The 948-nt window shown below is 24.7% G+C and overlaps 1 protein-coding gene across 1 annotated transcript; it reads right to left on the reverse strand.

Annotated features, from left to right (window-relative positions):
- Positions 1-124: 124 nt before the first annotated feature.
- Positions 125-675, reverse strand: LOAG_16031 (hypothetical protein; the record flags this gene model as incomplete). Its single annotated transcript, XM_003151518.2, has 2 exons — positions 125-304; positions 523-675. The coding sequence occupies 2 exons, from the start codon at positions 673-675 to the stop codon at positions 125-127; spliced, it is 333 nt and encodes a 110-aa protein (XP_003151566.2).
- Positions 676-948: the final 273 nt, after the last annotated feature.

Raw genomic sequence — 948 nt, forward strand, 5'->3', positions numbered from 1 at the left:
ACGTGATAATCAATTATTAGAATAAATAAATTATTCATTATTTAACCTGATAATCAATTATTAGAATAAATAAATTATCATTATTTAACCTGATAATCAATTATTAAAATAAATAAATTATTCATTATTTAACCTGATAATCAGCAACATTTGGTGCTACTCCAATAGTTTCCAACATATAATGACAAATTTTATAATTTGATGACCAAACGGCGATCATTAATGGTGTACGACCATCTTCATCACGTGCTTCAAATTCTGCTCCATATTTCCAAACAATAGCAGCTAATTTAATATCATTTAACTGTAAATTATTAAATTTTAGTAAAATTTGGGAAAAAAAAGTGCTAATAGAAAAAAAATTAATTTAAATTTGTTAAGTCTTTTTTTTCTAATTTCTAAGAATTTTTTTAATAAAATTTTTTTAAAAAAAGGTAAATTTCAATACTTGTATTGTTAGTTCAAAGATTAAAGATTAAACGTTTTCTTTTCTATTTATTAGAAGTTATTAGAAAATATTACCTGTGCAACAATATGCGCACAACTTCGTCCATGTGAATCACGTGATTTAGCTGATGCACCATATTCTAGTAACATTGTAACCAATGATGCATCATGTAGAACAAGTAAGGTATGAATTAATGGTACACCATCAAGATCTGGTTCATCAAGCATTAATACTTGATCATTTTTTCGAAGATATTCTAAAAGAAATTTCAAAACTGGTTCATTACGACTAATTGCTGCAGCACGAACAGGTGATAAACCATCATGTGATTGTAAATGTATAGGTGCACCAACTCTTAACAATTCTTCCACTATCTGAAAATAAAAAAAAAAAAAATAATTTAGAAAATTAATATTACTATATTATGATTATAGGAATATTAAATTCTTAAAAATAATATTTGTGGTTTTTGATATATTTTATATGGTGGATTGAATAAC

Source organism: Loa loa (assembly GCF_000183805.2).
Source record: "Loa loa unplaced genomic scaffold supercont3.3652, whole genome shotgun sequence".
Taxonomy (NCBI): Eukaryota; Metazoa; Nematoda; class Chromadorea; order Rhabditida; family Onchocercidae; genus Loa; species Loa loa.